The sequence below is a fragment of the Balaenoptera ricei genome, chromosome 11 (genome assembly GCF_028023285.1).
Source record: "Balaenoptera ricei isolate mBalRic1 chromosome 11, mBalRic1.hap2, whole genome shotgun sequence".
Taxonomy (NCBI): domain Eukaryota; kingdom Metazoa; phylum Chordata; class Mammalia; order Artiodactyla; family Balaenopteridae; genus Balaenoptera; species Balaenoptera ricei.
In genome coordinates, this window is record NC_082649.1 from 36,250,392 (window position 1) to 36,268,049 (window position 17,658).

The window sequence follows — 17,658 nt, forward strand, 5'->3', positions numbered from 1 at the left end:
GCTGTGGGAAGAAGGCTCAGCGTGAAGGAGGGAGCACGGAGAAGCCGCGAGGCCCTGGCTGGCAGTGGCTGCTCAGAAGTTTCCAGGTGGAGAGGCAGCAGTAAGGACAGGTCTGTGGCAGAGAATCATTAGCATGAGTGACTGACGGCAGCAGCAACAACCCCAGCACCAGGGCCGGGAACGGACGCACCATCTAGGACGGGGCTGTATTTCACAGTTCACAAACCATCAGCCCGCCCACTGCTGCCATATGCCAGGACACCTTCACTCTAGGGGCCAGGGACAGCTCTCTGCCCGCACGGTCAGGCACCTGCAGGGCCTGTCAGTGGGACCCTTGTCCTCCCTGAGCCGGTCCCTGGCTCCCGGCTCACTCTCCCCTTTCTCCACTCCCTTTCAGAGGCCCTGACCCGCTTCAGGAGACAGAAGTTATCTGGTAATACTGTGGGGTGAGTCAGCTTGTGGCATCACTGCTTCTAGAAGAAACTGCATTTTAAGAGACTTCCCCAGGAAGAGAAACAAAAGCCTGAAAATCTAATGATGGGACTTCGGGCAGCGGGAGGAGCAGTGTCCCAATAGCCCCCTGACGCATTTATGAACAAAATCAGGAAAGGACAAAGGCAGAGAAGGGGAGGTAACAGGTCTGATTTAAGCAACTAGAAGGGCCCCCAAATGTCTCTCTTATCTGCTGCGTGGATGCTTGGAATTCTTCACCAGGGGTTGAGTCTTCTGATGTAAGAGCAAAACCAGACTTCAGGAGTCAATGACCCCAGAGCAGTGATGGGGATCTGGCCTGACTCTATGGAGAGTGAGACTGATATCAGAACCTTCTCTGGAAACCCGTTTAGATGGCAGGAAATGGGGAGAAAAGAGGAGGCAGAGGGGCCAGGGGAAGGGAGAGGACATCGCAAAGGGGCCCAAACTGTCGAAGCGCCATGTACCCAGGACGCAGCCCACAGCAGTGTGACCCTAGTAACAGCCACCTGCCACAGCTGGCACAGGGTCTGGCATTCAGGAGGCACTCGAATTGATGTTTTCCTTCCTACATGCTCCTTTCGAACCCTCTCTGCAGGCTGCTCACTCACAGATATCAGGTTTTGAACACCTGCTGTATGCCTGACACCTTTGAACATCACGACCACCTTACAAGGTAGGCACAGCAAATCCCATTTTACAGATGAAGCAACTGAGCCTCTGAGAGGCCAAGTGACTTGCCCAAGGTCATCCAGCCAGGAAGCGGCAGAATCAAGATTGCAGCCCTCAGCTCTTGGCCTCCAGAGGCCAAAAGTCAGCAGCCAAATTCACTGCTAACAGTCCACAATGGCCATGTGCCATTTATCTGCCCTTCCTCCAGGCTTGGATTTGCCAACATTCAGCATCCTCCCAGCAGGTCCTCTTGCCAGTTTGGGCCCCCGGCACCCTGCCATTCCTGGGCCCTCTGCTCAGGGCAAGCTGGGAGGGTAAGGAGGCAATGTGTGCACAGATGTATGTGTTACTGGCACAGTGTCAAGAGATCACTGCGTCCCTACGAAGCTCAGTGAGCCTATGTGAGTGCGCCTGTCAATTATCCTTCATTAGCAGCAAATATTAAAAGCCAGGGCTGGTTCCTGGCCGGGTTGTGGTCCCCAGGTGCCCATCTTGGCTGGAGATGGGGTGGGTCTGGGCACAGCCCGGCTTATCAGCCCAGCTTTATCTGGCCCAGGTGCTGCTGATAAATCATAGCCAGAGGCTTGGTTCTGGTCTTGTCAACACCAGGAAGCAGCCGGCCGCATGCCAGGAGGCCTAGGGATATTTCATTAAGTCAGACCCTGGTGCTGGAACTAAAACCCCCAATTAAACACTTCCCCTCCCGGAAACCGCAGCGGTGTCTGTAATCAAGCTAACAGCCGCCCTTCCACGTGGACGCGGGCACACAGGGCTGTGGAGAGCCACTCATGAATCCATTAGCTCCTGCATCCTGGCAACAGCAATGGCCAGCACGGACTCCTGGGCCCCATCTCCTGGGCCGGGAAGCCAAGATTCAAAGGGGGCAGTCATAGGCCCTCCCCAGAGTGCTGGAATGAGGGTCAAAGGCAGGGCTCTAATTGAAGGTGTCCACTTGGGGTGGGGGTGAAGGGCAACGCATCACATCACGGCCTAGGAGAAGGAGCTCGGGTTCTGAACGACAGACTCAAGGTGAATCCTGGTTCTGCCCTCAACCACCTATGGGACCTTGGGCAGACCTCCCCATGTCTCAGCTTCCTCATCTGTAAAATGGGAACCATGATAACTTCCCAGGTCTGTGGTGTGAGGATTAGGAGATAAAGCATGGGAAGTGCCTGGTACCTGGTTGGTCTTCAAAACAGAGTCACAGTGAAAGACCTGCTGCCACCCCCCCGCCCCGCCCCCACCAATTCCTCAAAAGAGTACCCCTTCACTGGGGGCGGGCTGGAGCTTAGGACACCGCCTCAGCCGGAGCTCCTCCAGGGCCAAGCTGGGGCCTCGGTTTCCCTCTAGCAACCCCAGCCTGCTGTAAAAGCTCAAGGGAGGCACCTGTCAGAGTTTCCAAGAATCGTGAGTTATAGACAATTTTTAAAACATTTTATGACTCTCCTATAATTAGAACCAAGCTAACATGTAGGGATCAGGAGAGGGTGCAGCTAATGAGACTGGAATGATTTGTAATGAGCAGATCAGCTGTTTGTGGTTAAACAAGGCTGCTGGAGGGCCCTCGGGTGGCAACAGGCTCTCTGAAGCCACTCCAGCCTTCTGGTTTACAGAGAAAATCTTGTGGACGCAAGGCATCTCCTTTGAACACCTTCCTTCCTTGACTCACCTGTTCCCACCCTCTCTGTGCAATCCCCAATTCTGAATTAGAGGGGTCAGAATTCAAGGACTTGGCTGGCTTCCCTGGGACATTGTATAGTTCTGAGGCCTGGCCTGGCCCCATCTCTGAGTCTGACACCCTCCCTCCCTGGAGGGCACTCTTTCCCCCTTCTCCATCTGCCTGTTCTTCCAGGCCTGGCCCCGATATCACCTCCCTCTGGAAGCCTTCCTGGTGCCACACCCCAGGCAGAAGAGGTGGCTCTGACCTCCCTCAGCACCACTTCCCGGGCCCCTGAGCTGACCTCTTCAGCCCCATGGGGAAGGTCACCCCTTCTCCCCAACGCCCACATACTCACACACCCCTAAGGTCTCACTGACATCCCAGCTCCTGACACAGACCTGCCCCGGGGAATTGTTCTGAATTTAATTCTTTCTCTAGTCACTCATTCCTCTGCCCTGCTCTGCACCCCAGAAGGCTGACCCCTGTGGACAGTATCGCTTGGGAGCTTTGCCCTCTGCTGGGTTTGGCCACTGGGAGGCACCAGCAGAAGGTAGGAGGGCGGAAGGAGAGAGAGGCTGGGGTATTTCTCCCTTGCTCCCTTCTTGCCTTGATTCTGAGGTTCTGGCAGTGGCTTTGCCCCTCTGTGGCCAAGGCCCTTCCTTGCTGGTGGCCTCTCCATCACCACGACCTCCAGCTGTTCCTGCCCCACTTGGGTCTAGGGATGCTAAAGCTTCCCACTGCTGTGGTCCTTGGTGCTTTATGTACCTTTTTGGCCCCTTAACCCTGCCCAGCCTCTGAAGTGGCCCCTCCATTAAATTCTTTTCAGATTCCCAGCTGAGTGTGTTTTCTGCCAGGACCCTGCCTGAGACCTGTCCCCCTTGCTTCTCCCCACTTCAAACTCCCACTATGACGTTTTTCCACAGTCTACCCCCTTGATCAGCCCAAGAAAGTTCCAGAACTGTCCCCTTCCTGCTCCCCCATGCTCTGGGAGGGGGTGAGGGAAGCCCCTAGTGCCAGCTTCTGCCAAGGGGAACAGCCAGGACAGGCCAGAGACAGCAATTATGCTGCAGGAGCCCACGGTGGGTGTCTCTGCAGGTCCCTAACTCAGAGAGAGGGGAGAGGGAGGCAGAGTCTGTGATCCCACGTGTCAGCAAAGGGAGTGAATTAGCTTGGTGAGTCAGGGGAGGGGGGCGGGGGCTGGCAAGGGGCCTGCACAGTGGCCGTTATCTTCACGGAGAAAGCAATAAAACCGTGTTCGCTCATAAATGGGCACCACCAGGACCTATTTCCTGCTCAAATAAAATTAAAGGTGATGGATGGAGCCGCGAGCGGCAGGCAGAGCTGGGGGCAGCTTAGTGCTGAGTGATGGGCCCTGTCCTGCGCCTGGCTCCCTGGGGTCTAGAGGCCCGGCCCCAGCTGGACAGGCAGCCAGTCCCAAACCACTGGGGAGCAAGGAAAGTGTGCGTATTGCGGGAAGTGGGCGAGGTAAGTCAGGCAGGTGGAAGAAATTAACAGCAACCATTTTTCAAGAACCTACAATCCTCCCAACACCCCCATCACCTGGCTTTATCCCATCTCCCACATGGCAAGCTGAGGCACAGAGAGGTCTAGAAATTCACTCAAGCTCACACAGCCACTCAGAGCAGCCTCAGGCAGAACGATAAGATTGTACAACTCGACTTTTTCAACTCCAGGGAGAGGGCAGGCAGCTCACTGCCCTCCCTCGGGTGTGCCCAGCCAGCAGAGGCCCAGGCCACTCGCCTGTCCCCATGCCCAGAGCCACGTGCACAGGAACACACACACATGCACACATACGTGCCCGCACGCTGGAGGAAGCCTGGTGTAGCAGGGAAACATGCTTGCTCTAAACCAGACTCCTCGGCTTATTCCTGGGTCTGCTACTCACTCGCTGTGTGAGCTTGGAAAAGTCACTTAGCATCTCTGTGCCTCAGTTTCCTCCTCTGTAAAAGGGGAGGGTCACCAGAGTGCTTGCCTCGCAGGGTTGTTGTGAGGATTAAATGAGTGTAGGTGTGTAAAGTGCTTACAGCTGGCCGCGGAAATGCTGCGTGAAGGGCACTGATCCGCTCTGTGTCTTACGCGGGCGCCTGCCTCTTTCCAGGCCCAGGCTCTCCCCGTGCACCTCAGGGTGGGGTGGGTATACTGGGAGGGAACAGCAGGAGAGAGTCTCCTCAGGACTCCTGCCTGGGCTTCATCTGACTCCAGTCCTGTGTTCTGAGGTGAAGGCTCACACGGGGCCCTGCCAGGTGCCCTGATGTTCCACTAAGGGGCTGCCTCTCCCAGGAAGCCCTCTAGCTTCCCAGAGTATGACCTCAATCTCACACTTGCTTCTGGGCCAGTTTCTGCTTGGTCTCAGGCCCCTTCAGTGCACTGTAATTAAGAGCAAGGGCTGGCTTCAAATCCTGGCCCTGCCATTTACCACGTCATCTGGAGCGAGTGACTTAAACTTTCTGGGGCCTCAGTTTCCCTATCTGTACAAAACAAGCATACCCACGGGGTAGTTGTAAAGATTAAATGAATACTCGGCTTTTAGGGCAGGACTGGGCACATAGCAGGTACTTAACATCATTATTATAAAGCAGTACCCTTTCTCCCTTCCTGAGACTGTGGGCTCTTTGAGGCGAGGGCGCTTGTCTCCTGTTAGCCTCCCTGGTGCCTGGGACAGGTGGGTGGGTGTTGGGGGGCACATTAACTCCCCCTCCAGTCAGAGCTCCCCCTGCAGCCTCTGTAGATCTCTGTACTCCAAAGAGTCACACCTTTCCCAGTGCAGGCTGTCCCCTGCAGACAGGAGTGAGCCGGGGAGGGCCTGGGGGGCAACTTCACCAAGGCCCCGATCACTACTCCCGTCTGGGTTCATCTGAGCAGTGAACCCCTGAAGAGTCAGGAGGTGGCTACAGGCCACTACCAGGTGGGCGGCACCTACACACACACACATTACACACACACACACACACACACACACACACACACACACGCATCAGAGCAATGACACCTCTGAGTAACCCCACCCCACACTGAACGCCCAGGAACTGTTCCTGCCTGACTCCTTTCCTGATGCAGGAGGGTGCGCTCATTTCTTTCTTAAGTCAGATGCCATGATTTCCCCGCAGACCCCACCTGCCAGGACGGGCCTCAGGCCCAGGTTACACCTGATGCCACCCCCTACTGCTCCCCACCCCCAAGGAAAGAAAGGCAGACCACCACGAGGAGGCCCAAAGACCTCCTGGAGCCGGGAGGCTGTGTCTCAGGGGAAAGGAGGCAGCACAAACCCCGCGCCAACTCCACTCCCACCCAGGGCGGGGCAGGGGACTCACCGCTGCTGGCCCAGGGCAGGTACCAGGGGCAGCTGACGTTCACGAAGGAGCCCGGCGGCCCATCTGGCCAGCAGGCGTAGTCATCAAAGGTCCGGTTGCAGAACAGGCCTGGTGCAGCGGGACGATGGCATCTGAGTCCCAGGCTGGCTGGGGCACTTCCCCCCAAGTTCCCCACCAGAGAGGGTGCCCGGCAGAAACCTGTGCTCGGCTCACCTCCACTGAGGCTTCCTACCCACCCAGCACATTCCCACCCAGCAGGTGCCACTTATCAGCAGTGGGACTTGGAGCAAAGTACTTAAGGTCTCTGCTTTCTCACCTGGAAAATGGGGTTGATCCCCAGCCCACAGGGCTTTGTGGGGACAAACAGCACAGCTAGCATAGATAACTGAGCATAGTAAGTGCTCAATAAACGATCCTCGTGGGCCTGTTATTAAATTACACACCACGGATGAGGGGGACGGTAGCTCTCCAGGCTAAGATAACCCTCCTCAGGTGACTGGGTCATGACTGCAGCTCAGGACTGGAACACAGGCCTATCAATCCTCTGCTCTTTTTTTTTCTTTTTTTTTAACATCTTTATTGGAGTATAATTGCTTTACAATGGTGTGTTAGTTTCTGCTGTATAACAAAGTGAATCAGCGATACATATACATATATCCCCATATCTCCTCCCTCTTGCGTCTCCCTCCCACCCTCCCTATCCCACCCCTCTAGGTGGTCACAAAGCACCGAGCTGATCTCCCTGTGCTATGCAGCTGCTTCCCACTAGCTATTTTACATTTGGTAGTGTATATATGTCCATGTCACTCTCTCACTTCGTCCCAGCTTACCCTTCCCACTCCCCGTGTCCTCAAGTCCATTCTCTATGTCACTCCCCCTAAACGTTCATTACTCTAAGTATGTGGGTTGGGCCTCCTGCCCTGGCACAGGCCGGGAAGTGCTGAGGAGGATGCAGAATAGAAAAGCCAGGTGTCTGCTCCTGAGGGGCCCCAGTCAGGGGCGAGGGGGGACACAGCAGCAACGAGGCCGCACCCCAAGGCATAGGGTGGATGAGGGGTCCTAGAGAGGCAAATGATGCCCAGCCAGGCGTGGGGCCTCCCAGCGCCGTGGGGAGCTGGTTGGGTGCACTCACCTGTGGCTGGGGGCGGAGCCTCGGTCAGGAAGCGCTGGCACTGGCGTCGGTATTCTCGCCATTTCTCCACTGTCTCCGAGAGGGACACGGTGGCACCCTGGGGAGAAGAAAGAAAAGGGGGCCCCTTAGGTCCAACTGACCTCTCTTTTATGCCCAATCCCCCCACACACACACTTGGTTTCTTGATCTCCAGGGGACCTTAGAGCCCCAAACTCCACAGGCTTTGGCCATGGAAAGGGGGTGACAACACAAAGAGGGGCTCCAGGTGGATGTTTTTATATCTTTACCCCTCCCAGGGCATAGCCTGGGGTGTAGTAAATGTCCATCCAGTGGCTACTGAAAGGACACTGTTGGGGGTGAGTGGGGGAAGGGCCACCGGCTGGGCGTGTGTCTCATTCATGGTTTCATCTGCCTTCACCCAGCAGAGAGAGTTCCTGAGGGCCCTGGGCTTTGTGACTGCCACGGGCTCCTTTCCAGCACCCAGACAGCCTTCCTGCAAGGTTCTCACACTTTCGTCCACCAGTCTTGAAGGCAACACGCAGGCCCAGAGTGGGAGAGGGGCTCAGTCAAGGTCACACAGCACCCCAAGAAGCAGAGCTAAGGCTAGGACCTGGAGTCTCCCAGATCAGTGACTGTGACGGAGCAGTGGCAGGTGTGGGCTGAGGTGGGATTCAGTGCTGGTAATGCCGCCCACTAGCATCCCTCCTGCAAAATGCAGTCATGTTACCTGGGAGGTCAACATGACCCCCACCATCTCCTTGTAGCATAACAACACAGATCAAATATTCAGCTCTATCAACTGCAGGAGAGGTCCTGAGGACATGGGGTGAAGGGGTCAGAAAAGTTCCAGAACACAGAGATTGGGTCTGCAATGGGAGGGGTCCCCCTCTCTGTGAGTAGATAAGGTAACAGAACTGGCTTTTTAGCAGAGACCCAAGCAGATACACCCAAGTGAGAATTATCCATGTCCAGACATTTTAGTGTACTTCTTTAGATATGTCTGGGCACTATGTTTCCTTTTTATTTGTATTTTTTCCTGAACAGGCTTAAGATTATAAATATTCCTCCTTTAGAGCCTGCAGACACACAAATGACCAGGGAGCCCCTTGTATAAAATTTAGGACCTATACATAATTTAAAACAAAATTTCACTTTTTGAAATCACAAAAATATACATGTGTGCTGAAATTAAAACAGCTTCATTTTGGGAGCTTGCACCACCCTTGACGGGTGGTGCCCTAAGTACACTGGATCTGATTTCCGGGTAATCCTGCCCAGATTTAAGCTGCGTTGGGGCTTATAAGACACTTCCCATAAAGACACAGGTTGTCTTGGGCTCATCCCTGGTGGCACAGGAAGCCCTAGGGAGGGGACAAAGCTTGCTTGACAAGCAAGGGGACAGTCTTGGAGTGAGTGTGCTGAGGCCACAGGCAGAGCTACTTAAAAGACAGTGTTCTGAGCGCAAAGGTCAAGTGTATTTGTTAAACAAATAAATAAGGAATCAAACCCAACAGCGAAGGCAGTGTCAGTTTTAGCTACAACTGAGGGGTCAGCGCAGTTTTCACTAGCGCCAGTCCTGGTGGATCCACCCCCCCGACCCCTACCCACTTTCCTTCTCCTCCACGGAATGCAGCAGCTGCTGGTGGTCAGGGCAGGGAGACCAGGGAGAAATCCCACCTGATCTCTCTAGGAGGAAAGCAGGCAGCAAGCAAGGTCGCTGCTGGGAACTGGGGCAGAAGGTGTGTCTGGGGCAGGGAGCGGGGACTGGGAAGCCCATGGGAACCAGAAGTCTCAGGGTGGGGATAAAGGCAAAGGACAGCACCAGGAGGGCCAGCCTGGCCAGCAGCACCCCAGAGAGCTTCGAGACAGAGGCAGCCCTGTCACCTGCTCGGAGCAGAGCCCCGGACAAGAAACTATCTTCAGGGCTTCCCCGGTGGCGCAGTGGTTGAGAATCTGCCTGCCAATGCAGGGGACACAGGTTCGAGCCCTGGTCCGGGAAGATCCCACATGCCGCGGAGCAACTGGGCCCGTGAGCCACAACTACTGAGCCTGCGCGTCTGGAGCCTGTGCTCCGCAACAAGAGAGGCCGCGACAGTGAGAGGCCCGCGCACCGCGATGAAGAGTGAGTGACCCCTGCTTGCCACAATTGGAGAAAGCCCTCGCACAGAAACGAAGACCCAACACAGCCAAATAAATAAATAAATAAATAATAATTAAAGGCGCTAATAATTAAAAAAAAAAAAAAAGGTCAGGGCCTGATTGGTTTCATGCCCTTGCACCTGGCTCCCTAGATTAGGTATAATCTGTCTCCAAATCCAGAAAAAAAGAAAAAAAAAAAAGAAACTATCTTCAGACGGGGGCTCCCTGAGGGCAGGGCTGTGTCGCCCTCAGGCTGGGGCTCCTTAAGAACAGGGGTTGTGTCCCCCCCTCAGATAGCTTCCTGACAATAGGGGTCCACCGTCTGCCTCCTGCCCCAGCTGAAGTTCTCCAAATACTGCTCACCGCACCCGCCTGCCCAAACACACAAACTACCAGACCTCTGGCCTCTCCCCACCTGGCGTTTATGGAAGTAATACTGTGCCAGGCTCTGGGTGGGGGGACGGACTCGGGGGACATGGGGAGCGCAAAGATGAAGGCCAGAGCCCTGGCCTGAGAGAGTCCCCAGGCTACTCGGGGGTGGGGTGGGAGCAAATGCTCTTCAGGACACAGCAGAGAAGGCGGCGGTGAAAGTGCTCAGGGAATGGCTGGGGCAGCGCTCGTTGCTCGGGCTTGAGAGCCCTGGGGGACGCCGGGGATTGGGAGCTGGGGTTGGCGGAGGGAAGGGGGCTAGAGAGAGACTGGGCCCAGCAAGGGCAGAGGGTGGGCATTTCAGCAGGAGGACCCAGCAGGAACGAAGGGGCAGAAGTGGGGACGTCGGTGCTCTGGTGAGCAAGCAGAAGACAGCCTTGCACTAATGTTCAGGAGAATTTTCTGGGCCAGGGAGAGAGCGGTAGGCAGGACCTGGGACAGATGTGAGGCTCCGGTCTGGAACAAGGCTGGGGTCACCCGGTGCAGCAGGGCCCAGGGGCTCAGGGGAACACAGTTACACAGAGAAGTTTGAATAGCCCTGGCTTTGGGCTCAGAGCCAGGCCTGATCCTGGCTCTCCCATAAATTAAGTTTGTGACCTTGTGCAAGAGTTTTAACTTCCAGCCTGAGCTCACACCTGCACAAATTGGGAATAACAATAGTCCCTACCTCCCCGTGAGCATTAAGTGAGTTAATGCTTAGAAGGGCGCCTGGCACGTGCAAAATCCACAGTCAACGGCAGCTGTCTTCGATTTCTGCTCTTGACAGGAGAGGACAGAGCAGACCGGGCAGCCAGACTTCCTGGGGAGTCCGGGTCCCACCCCTCCCTCATTTCTGGGATCAAAAAACTCCCAGCAGGGGGAAAGGAACATATTTTCCGGCCAAGGACCGATCATTCTGCTTAATTTGTGGCATCTTCCAGCTGCAACATAGCCATTAGCAAAGCCTCCATGCCCGAGAGCAAGGAACTGTGAGGAGGGGCAAGGCCCTGCCCACCAGCCTCCGCCCCATTTCATCCTCCTGTGACGTGAGTCCCCGCTCCAGGCCCGGTGAGGAGGGGCTGGGGGTGGTAAGTGGTGGGGAGGATGCAGTGGTGGAGGCCCCTGCCCCTCAGAGGCAGCAGAGCTGGCCGGGAGACCAGGGCAGCAGTGGGGGGCCCAGCGGACCAGGGTGAGGGCAGCTTGGCAGTTTTTAGAATCAGGACTCACCAGGCTTCATGGGAGTTCTCTGATTGGGGGGGGGGGTGAAGGCAAATGGGGACAATGCCTGGGGCGGAGTTTACAGTTAGGAGAGGGCGTCTCTCAGATTCAGGTGTCTGGGGAGGAAGCAGGAGGTGACAAAGAAGATGCCAGGAAGGAGTGGTGGGCAGGAGAGAGCACTGGACAGAGAGTCACACGTCCTTGGTTTAAATTCCAGCTCTGTCTGTTAACGTGGGACTGATGGGACAAATTTTAATCTTCTGGGACCTCAGTTTCCTTATCTGTAAAATGGGCATATCGTTCTTTTCAAAGAGTTCCTGTACAGATCCAGCAAGATAAAGTAGTGAAAACCTTTAGGAATTATCCAGCCCTGTACGAGTGAGCAACGTTCTAAGGAAGAAGAGCAGGAAGAGAAGGATGTGGAGAGGGTGAGGGGCTTTCCAACACCCTAGGACGGCACACCTTCTCCAAACACTGGCTGCTAATGTGAAGAATTCCTCCGGCAGTTTCATTTCTCAGTGTGAATCAGTGCATCAGATTCTTTCCTTTTCTGGGAACCTTTTTGATTGAGGGGAAGGAGGAAAGAGAGGCCACTAAGGTGGGAAAAATGGGAGAGGGCCTCCCCAAAGGAAAAAGAGGGCTCCAATGACAACTCTGGCGCCTCCCAACAGATGCAGCCCTGCATCTTCCCTGCAGCTCCTCCAGGACCCCTGCCTCCTTCTTCTCTGCCCAACTTCCAGAGCCCAACCATCCCCGAGGCCCTCTGAGACCTGGAGGGATGGTGCTGCTGGACCCCGGGCTCTTGGCCCCATTTTTTTTCCTTATAGACTCCAGATACATGAGCAGAAGGGCAGGGAAAGCAAGACCACACACACATTCTCACGTGCACCAGACCCCTCCCATGGATACACTGTCACACACATTATCACACCTGTGTGGAGCACATGCTTACATACTAAGACATGACATGGAGTCTCTCTCCCACACATGAACACACAGACTGTCAGGTACACACACACACACACACACACACACACACGCGCACACCTCTTGACTGACATATACTCAAGTCACACTGTCACATGCATAGATACAGAGAAACAGACACACATTCTGTCACAAGCACACTTTTCTCACCCACACACAGACACACACTGGCAGACACTCATTCACACACTAAGATGTCTCTCTCTCATACACACACAGACCTTCCCATAGATGCAGTATCACACTTGGAGTCACAAACACATACACACTGTCAGACATACAATGACATGCTGAGATGTTTCATACACGGGGACTCACAGGCAGGCTGTCACACAGAGGGTCACATACAAGTACAGAGGAGAAACAGGGGTTCATACAGCCCACACCCCTCTCCCCCTGGTCCCCCTCTCTCTGTCTCTCTCTCTACCTGTCTCTGTCCTGCATCTTTGTACCTCTGTATCGCTGTACCTCTCTATCTCACACGCACACAGAAGCATCTGTTCAGGGGCAGGCGCAGCTAAGGAGCAGCCTGCTTTTCCTCAGAGCAAGGCATCCAAGGGCAGGATGTGGTTTCTTGGTTGCTCCTGCCCTGGCACCCACCAGACTCCATATCTGTGAGGGAGCCCAGCTCAGGACAAAGTCCACGGTGACCGCCGCGCACCCTGGACTCCATCCACCCTTCACTAGAGTGCAGAGGCACGGGGCCTCCGACAGCCCCCCTCCCAGCCCTCTTCCACTGCCCTGGAGAAGGCTTCCAGATTCCCGAGGACAAGTGGGTCAGATCCCCCAAGCGACTAAAGCTGCCATTTCAGGACGCCAGCGTCCCAATCCTCTGTTACCCCATGGGGCAGGGCTCGTGATCCCTATTTACAGATGAGGAAACAGAGGTTCCGGATGGTCAGATGTCCTGCCCAAGATCACCAGCTAACGGCAGACCTGATATTTGAACCCGGTTTTGTCTGGTTCTAATTTGGAGTGTCAAAGTCTTGCCCGTCTCCTCAGTAGACCAGCTCCCTCACAGGGGTCTTGCGGAGGAAAATTATAGGCGAGGGGGTGGTCCTTCCCGGCAGCAATGAAGGAGTAGCCTAGGTCCCCTTCTTCAGAGGTCAGTTCTGCCACCCTCCTGCCTGCACCCCCTTCCAGCCTGGCCAGCCTGACTGTGGGCAGCTCACTCCATTTTCCCTTCAGTCCCACCTGGGTGAGCAGGTATTAGGCACCAGCCCAGCCCCGCACCCCTTTGTCCTTTCTGTTCCTGGACTGCTGGGTTCACCTTACACAGGGAACCCTCCTTTTCTGAGATTTGTCCCCCCCCCCCCCGGCAGTGACAGGAAGGGAGCAACCTAGTCTTGCTGATCTCATGAACAGAAAATAGAAAACAGAATTCACCATTGTTGAGAGTCACACGCGGGCATGAGGTTGTGTCGCAATTACTGCAGTCTGACCTCAAAGCCTGTCACTCAGATCTCCACGGGTCAGGGGTGCTCACAGCCGGGCACCCCCCGAAGCTCCCCCTCTCTGCTCAGAGCCTGGCTCATCCTGCCCTCCTCTGTCACCCCAGGACTGTTATGGCCCCAGGATATTGGGCTTTTGGCCCAGGGCTGAGGAATGAGGGGTGGGAAGAAAGGGCAGGTTCAAGGAGCCTCACTCCTCTGGGCAAAGGAACTCTGGGGAGAAGACAGGCAGCATCCAGAACCTCTCCTCTTCCCTTAATCCAAAGCCGGTCTGCAAATGGCCTGGAGCAGGATGGGACCGGGCAGCAGAGCCTTCCACCCCAACCCTGTCCCAGCCAGAGGAGGAGGTAAAAGTGAGCGAGAAGCAGGTAGTGGGTCTGCAGTTCTGGCTCCCAAAAGATCCCACGCACACCAGGGAAGCCAAAGTCTGGTTGAGCGTTCGGGGGGACACTGCTGTGGAAGGAGATGTCTCCTGCAGCTAGGGGCAGTAGTTGGGCTGGGGACACGGAGAGGGGGGAATGAGTCTGGAAAAAGACGTGGGGGCTGAAGAAGGGCTGGCACCTTAGCTGGGAGGCACATCTGTGCACATCTGGATTCTCAGCCAGGGGTGGAGTCGGCCCTCATCAAAGACCCCTCCTCCCGCCTCCCACCTGCGCTGGGACAAATTTCAAGGCCTGTGAAAGCCCCCTCCCCAGAGCTCTTCAGGTCTGGGGGTAAGAGCGGGAGGTCACGGGAAGACACGGCTCTCTGGCACAGGAAAGCCTGCACCTCCTCTCTGCTCAAGCATCTCACAGCATCTCTGGACAACTCCTCTCTCCTAAAGCAGGCGGACCACAGCCCCCAGCCTAGGAGCCTGGAGGCAGGAAAGGCAGAGAGGGGCTGCAGGGGTCCACCTGTGGTCAGCCCTCCACGGGCATCCAGGAGGCCAAGGTGTCTCCACGTGTCCCAGTATGAGCTCTGGTGCATGTTGACCACCAAGGGGATCAAAATGGGGGTGTGTCAAGACGAGTGTATGAGGGGAGGCCTGCCTGCTTCTAGAGGAGCAGGGAGTCTTCTAGTGTTTGCGTTGGCGTGGGGCTGGGGACGGGGGTGGTTCTCGAGTTCCAGCTGGGAGGTCAGGGGGAAGGACAGAAAGCTGCCACCGCAGGGTCCCTGGGGCTATGAGTCAAAAGCTGTGCTGGGGGGCTGGTTGGGGGGCGGATAGAGCTGAGGGTCCACACCCAGGCCTCTCCGCCTTCCCAGGGGGTCTTTGATAGTGAGCGGGGGACGGGTGAGGGCGCGGGCACGGCGGGGAGGGGTCTGGGGCACAGTGGAAAAGGGGAGGTCGGGGAGCTCGGGCTGTGGCCGGGCCGCTGGCACGGGTTTGCGGGAGACGGAGTTGGGAAAGTGGTCGGGGGGAGATGCGGCACAGAAGTCGGCGCAGGGCGGCCGCGGGACAGCCGGTGGCCCGGCAGAGGGGCCCGGGCGGCCAGGAAGGGGGCGCCTGGCCGGGGCTGAGGGAGGCGTCCGCCGTCCGAGCCCCCACCTCCGCCACCCAACTCTCCAGGTCCCACTCCCCGAGGCTTGGGTTCCCGCCGCCCGCGGTCGCGGAGTTTCGCTCAAGTCGCGGCCGCCGCTGCCCGGACGCCGCGCCCGCAGCAGCCCACGCCGCCGCCTCCCCCGCCCCGGGACCCGCGGGTCTCACCTGGGGGCGGGGGCCGGCCCTGCCCACCGCCCCGAGCAGCAGCAGCGCCAGGCGGAGCGGCCCGGGGGCGCCGGCCATGGCGGGGCTCTCAGGACTGGGCCATCGCTGCCACCTGCGGCACCGCGCGCGCCACTGAGCCCGGGCGGCGCGGGCGCGGGGGAGGAGCCGGCGCGGGGCCGCCCCGCCCGCAGGAGGGGCCGGGTGGGTTCCGGCTTTCCGCCCCCGCCCGCGGAGGCCCCTGGGCCCGGCCACCTCCGGACCGGAGGTCCCCGGCCCTGCGCTCCGGGCTGGCGCCGCTCGGGTTCGGGCAGTGCAAGAGCGGGGCCGACCCCACCCCACAGCCGGCCTTCCTCCCGGATTCCCCCGCTAAAGAAAGCCAAACCACCCCCAGCTGTCCAGGATACCCCGTAGGGAACTGAGGCGGAGAAGTGCACGGGACTTGGCCAAGGTCACACCGCCAGTCAAACCCCTTCCGAAAAGTGTAACCCCGAGAGCTGCGAGTGGCTAGTAAGACAGATCCACCCAGCGGGGTTACCCGGTCCCCAAGTCCTCTCCTCATTCCCGGGTTCTGTCCCGAAGGCAGCCCTGGGACAACCAAGGTTGGGGGGACAATGACAAATGGATCAATGGAACCCTGCCGGTGGGGAGGGTCTAGAAGGTCCCCCGACTCCCGCAGCCCCCATGGCCCCTGCTCTGAATCACTGGGCTCTTATAACCCCTGTATCCCTGGGATAACGTGTGCCCAAGGCTGTCCTCTGTGCCTCCTGCGTCTCTGTGTCCCTGCTTCGTGGAGGCTCTGTATCATACCTGCCTTTGTAACACCCCCTCGCCCCCCAGCGCAGTGCAGGCCAGGGAGTAGGGTGGGACACAGGTTCACCCTCACCCAGGCTGTGGAAGACAGTGCTAAGAAGGCACTGACTTTCTGTTCCCTAAAGCCAGTGTGGAGTGCCAGTGGGAAAAGGGAATTACACCCCTCCCCCAAAAGAACTTTGATGTCACTATTAGGAAGGGGGGCGGCAGCAGCACTCAGCTTTGACCTACCATGGGGCATGTCTGGACCATTCCAAAGGGAAAGGGAGCAGCTGTTGGAGTAGCTGCTCCTCAGGGAGAGAACAGGACTTCTCAAATCCCAGAGCACGAGGAGGGGAGGGGGGGGAAGGGGGAGGGGGAGGGGGAGAGGGAGGGGGAGGGGGGGAGGAGGCCTCCAGTGGGAGGAACCAGGGGCTCCCATTCGCCAAGAGACGTCTTCCTGTCCTGCAAGCTCCCTCTCACTACCTGAGAGTCATTCGTTCCCTCCTCTACCCAGAAGTCAGTCTAACAGTCACCTTATGTGCCACTTAGGCTGCGAGTGACAGAAAACCCCTAATAACAGTGGCATAACCAAGGGCTCTGTTATGTAAAGCAAGGCCAGAGGTTCAGCCCAGGGCTGGAACAAAGGCTCCCTGACCATTAGGGTCTCCAGCTCTTTCAGTTTCCACCATTCTCATGGTTCAGGGCTTCAACCTAATGATCCAAGGTGGCTGCTCCAACTCTGGCCATGATATTCAAATTCCAGCCAGCAGGAAGGAGTAAAGGGAAGATGGGTGCACCTCCACCAGTAAGGACACATCCTGAAAGAGGCAGCCATCAACTCCACACCCCATGGTCCCCACTCAGACACATGGGCACACTTAGCTTTGAAGGAGGCTGGGAGAGTACCCTTAATTCCAAACAGTCACTGGCAAGGTTAAATGTTAGGGCTTTTATTATTCTAGAAGAAGGCAAGATAGATAGATAGATAGATAGATAGATAGATAGATAGATAGATAGATAGACAGACAGATAGGCAAACGACTTGCAAGCTCTGCTATATGAGGGCTGGGGGTTGGGGAGAAGAGGAGAGGAGAGAAGAAAATTAGGAGCTAGAACTGAGTCTTTACCATGAAATTATCAACCTCCAAATTACACTTAATAAATATCAGTTGAACACCTGCCATGAGCCACACACTGAACTAGGTCCTGGGAATAAAGTGGTGATGCAGTCTGTATCCTCAGAGGGATAGGAATGGAAGGGCTGGAATACCGCTCTCTAGACTAACACTAACCATGAACAAAAACAATAGCTATCAATACCACGTACTGAGTTCCCTCTCTGCGCCAGGTGCTGCCGAATGCTTAGTGTGCCCTGATCTCCTCAAGTCTGATGACCAAGTACTATTATACCTGTTTTATGGATGAGGAGACTGAGGCTCAGGGATAATAAATGAGCTTCCCAGAGAGCAATGCTGGCGTTCACCCCAGGTCCACCTGCCCCCAAGGCTGGTGCAGGAGAGGGGACAGGGTCCAGCTCTGCCAGCCCGTCTTGGGAGCACCTCCCCTGTGGATCCTTCCTCCTCAGCCCAGACCTCTGGGTCTGGCTCCTAACCCCTACGCCCAAAGCTTCTCCCATGACGCTAAAGTGGGGTACCCTCAGCTTCCACTAAGAGAACTTGGTTTTCAGATTATTTTCAGAAATGGGAATGGGA

The 17,658-nt window shown here is 56.5% G+C and overlaps 1 protein-coding gene across 2 annotated transcripts in view; it reads right to left on the reverse strand.

Annotated features, from left to right (window-relative positions):
* The window catches only part of GLP1R (glucagon like peptide 1 receptor), a 38,512-nt gene extending 23,241 nt beyond the window's left edge, over window positions 1-15,271 (reverse strand). For both annotated transcript variants that reach the window (XM_059938770.1, XM_059938769.1), the window contains exons 1-3: window positions 15,155-15,271; window positions 7,268-7,364; window positions 6,136-6,243 (exon numbers count right to left, since the gene is read on the reverse strand). In XM_059938770.1, coding sequence (XP_059794753.1) covers window positions 6,136-6,243; window positions 7,268-7,364; window positions 15,155-15,232 — 283 coding nt within the window. In that variant the 5' untranslated portion in view covers window positions 15,233-15,271. The remainder of the gene's footprint in view (window positions 1-6,135; window positions 6,244-7,267; window positions 7,365-15,154) is intronic.
* Between the last annotated feature and the right edge of the window lie 2,387 nt (window positions 15,272-17,658).